Source organism: Parus major, chromosome 1A (genome assembly GCF_001522545.3).
Source record: "Parus major isolate Abel chromosome 1A, Parus_major1.1, whole genome shotgun sequence".
Lineage (NCBI taxonomy): Eukaryota > Metazoa > Chordata > Aves > Passeriformes > Paridae > Parus > Parus major.
The window spans coordinates 136072-139686 of NC_031773.1; the positions used below are offsets into that span (position 1 = coordinate 136072).

General features: G+C 35.3%; 1 protein-coding gene across 16 annotated transcripts in view; it reads left to right on the plus strand.

Annotated features, from left to right (window-relative positions):
• Positions 1-3615, plus strand: part of UBE2H (ubiquitin conjugating enzyme E2 H) — a 30821-nt gene that overhangs the window by 21258 nt on the left and 5948 nt on the right. Inside the window, exon 1 of one of the 16 annotated variants that reach the window (XM_033514254.1) lies at positions 7-308. The exons of the other annotated variants lie outside the window; for them this stretch is intronic. Coding sequence (XP_033370145.1) covers positions 187-308 — 122 coding nt within the window. The 5' untranslated portion in view covers positions 7-186. Of the gene's footprint in view, positions 1-6; positions 309-3615 lie in introns of those variants that run through there. 16 annotated transcript variants of the gene reach the window in all.

Sequence of the window (3615 nt, forward strand, 5' to 3'; positions counted from 1 at the left end):
TCCAGCCCCTCCAGGAATTCTCCAGCCCCTTCCCCAACTCTTCTCCCTTCCATGGATAAAAATTCCAATATGCACCTGCTTTTTTTTTCCTCAAGTTGAGACTTTTTAAGGGATCAACAGATCACTGAGGAGGGCACTGAATGAATTTCTTTTCCTTAGGAAAAGGGCAGCTCTGTCCAGCTTGGAATGGGATTCATTTTATCTTCCTGTGGTGTTTCTGGTGAAGGAAAAGCAGGTTTGGAGCTTGGAGTGGAGGAAAATGCTGACTTGCTTTGTGCTGGGTTCAGAGCAGCCAACTCGTCTGCAAAGTATCTCCAGGGAAAATCTGACTTTTCCTTCTACCTTTTCCTTATTACTCTGGGTTTTTTTGGCACAAAAATGGCTGGAAATCAGCCAGATTTAAATCACTGGAAGCTCCAAAGAAAGCAAAGCAGGCTGGAGACTTTGCTGGAACAGCATTTCCTTCTCCCCAAATCCCTGTTTTCATCTGGAAAACACAAACTTTTGCTTCCCAGCAAAATTCCTCTCCATGGGGTCAGCTGTGACCAAGGGAAATTTGCCATCCTTATTGGGAGGATAATTGAATTGTGGAATAATTGAAGAATTCTTTTTCTTCTGTGTGATTTCTTCCCTCAGGCAGGTAAAACCTGCTGAGAGAAGTGGCCAGGAATGGTTTTGTTTTTTTCCCCAAAGCAAAGCAGAGTTTCCCACAAGGAAACTCCTGTGTGCAGCAAAATGAAAACTCAGCAGCCAGGCACAGGTTCAGGTATAAATTCACAATTCCTGACCTTCCCAGGGTGTTTTTGGCAGGAAACAGAGCTGGTGTTGTCTTACAAGGAGTGAAACCCCCTCTGTGCTGGGCTGTCCCTGCTTCATTTGGCACCAAGGGAAAGGTTTTGGCGCTTTGCTGTCCTTTTTATTTTTCTGTCTCTTGTAGGATTGAAATCTGTGGCTTTCAGAGCTGTGGGATTCCTGGAAAAAATCCAATTCAGAGCTGTGGAATCCCAGAATTTTGTGGGTTGGAGAGACCTTAAAGATCCAGGATGCTCCAAGTCCAGCCTAACCTTGGACATTCCAGGGATCCAGGGGCTGGAATTCCTTCCCAAATCCCATCCATCCCTTCTCTCTGGCACTGGGAAACCATTCCCTGTGTCCTCTCCTTCCAGACCTTTCCCAAATTCTAGCTCTCCTGGAGCCCCTTTATCTCCTGGAATGTTCTGGAAGCTCTCCCTGGATCTTTCCCTTCTCCAGGAGAACATTCCCAGCTCTCCCAGCCTGGCTCTGGAGCAGAGGGAAACCTTTGGAGCAGCTCCAGCTTCCTCTGCTGCCGACCCCAGAGCTGGATCCGGCCGCAGGTGGAATCTCACCAGGGCAGAGCAGAGGGAGAATCCAGAGGAAGGAAAAGTTGGGATTTACCCCAGGAATTGTTCAACAGAAGATCCTTGGATATAAAAATAACAAAACCTGCTCAAAGGGAGAAACTCTGAGGGTGCTGTGAGAATTCCTCACTTGAGGAAAACCAGGATTTTAATTTTGGAATAATTTTAGCCCAGAATTCTCAACAAGTTTGCAACAAATCAAATGCTAAAAATCCACCTCTTGCTACTCCTCACTGCTTTTATAACCTTTTTAACTTGTAAAAATCCCTTTTTTTTTTTTTCCTGGTGTTCTGCAGAGCTGGAGGAGCCTGAGGGAAGTTGGGAAAAATGGGAATAAAGGGAAAATAGGGATAAATATTCCTTAAAGCATCAAAACCCCGGAGATGGTTTCAGGTTCATGCTGTGTCAGGAAAAGGAGGGATTTTGGAGGAGGAAAATGAGTTTCCAAAGGTTTGAACTTGCCCACAGACCCAAAAACTCCATAAATCCTCAGGAATTCCATAAATCCTTGGGAATTGCATTAATCCTCGAGAATTCCATAAATGGAGCTGGATTTCTTTATTTTATTTTGGAAATCTGTTCAGGTGTGATGTTTGGTTTTTCCTTCAAATTCAACCTCTGGCACCTCAAATTTCCATAGGACAAGTGGTGTAAAGCTTTTTAATGAAAAAAATCAACTGGTTGAGCGTTAATCTCAGCTTGGAACTAATGTTAATTTTAAAGAAACTTAATGAAAGGATTTTTATTTCTTTTTTTCTTCTTTATTTTTTGTTTTGGAGTTAAATGTTTGCCAGGAAAAGGCCACTGAACCCTGTGAACAGACAATCTGTAGGCCATGGTGTTCATCTGGGATTTGGGTGTGAAGTCAAATCTTAATTGATTTGATTTTTTATTATTATTATTTTTATTTATTTATAGTTATTTATGTGTTATTTATATTTTTAATTATATTTATGGGTCTATGTATATTTATTTTTTTATTTTTACTTGTTTAATTTAATTATTTTTATTTATTATTTTATTTATTTATTTTTAGTTATTTTATTTATTTTTATTTTATATATTTATTTTGCTTACTGTTTAATTTATTTATTTTTACTTACTATTTTATTTATTTTTACTTATTTAATTTATTTATTTTTATTATTTATTTATTTTACTTATTTAATGTAATTATTTTTATTTATAATTTTATTTATTTTTACTTATTTAAATTATTTATTTTCATTTATTATTTTATTTCTTTGGTTTTAATTGATATTTAATTCTTTTTATTTATTATTTCATTTATTTATTTTCAATTATTTAATTTAATTCTTTTTATTTATTATTCTGTTTATAGTTATTTATTATTTCATTTATTTATTTTTAATTATTTTACTTTTTTACTTATTTATTATTTTTACTTATTTATTTATTTTTACTTATTTATTTTATTTATTTTATTTTTACTTACTTATTTTTACTTTTAATTTTTTTTTTATCCAGCCCTGCAGTGGTGGGTGGCTCTGCATGAGGATTGAGGAATATAAATATATATAATATTTAATATATCATATATAATATACAATATATAATATATAATATATTATAATACATTATGTATTTTAATCTATTATATATTATAATATATATTTATTATATATATTGTACTATATATTATAATATATATATTTATTGTATATTATATTAGATATTAGATATATTAGATATTTTATTTATTACATATATATTTTATATATATAAAATCAGTTATAATCTAATTATTTCTTATTATTACCTCTTTATTCCTTAATTTCTTGGATTTTTTTGGAAATTTGACTCATGAAAAGCTCACTGAGACAGAATTTGGGCACAACTGGGTCAACTAAAAAGTCCAAAAAAAAAGAATCTTCCAGAATTATCTTCCCAAAATATTTGTGGTTGAATTCCTGGGGGATTTCTGCATGGATACACATCAATATCCAATGAATGGGGTGGCTGGGAATTCCAGATACAAACCTGGCAATCCCAGGGAATCCTGCTCCAAGTTCTGGGTGCTCCTTTCTTGGGAATTCCTCGGAATCGCTGCAGGATCCGTCACTGGAGCCTGGATCCAGGAGAGGATCCTCAGCTGGGAAAAAATCCGTTGGGATTTTGGGTCTCCACACATCTCCTGGATCCGAGGCTGCTGATGAATTCCTGCCGTGTTTGGGATGGAATTCATCTGGGATTCGGCTGTGAGATTCCCTCCTTA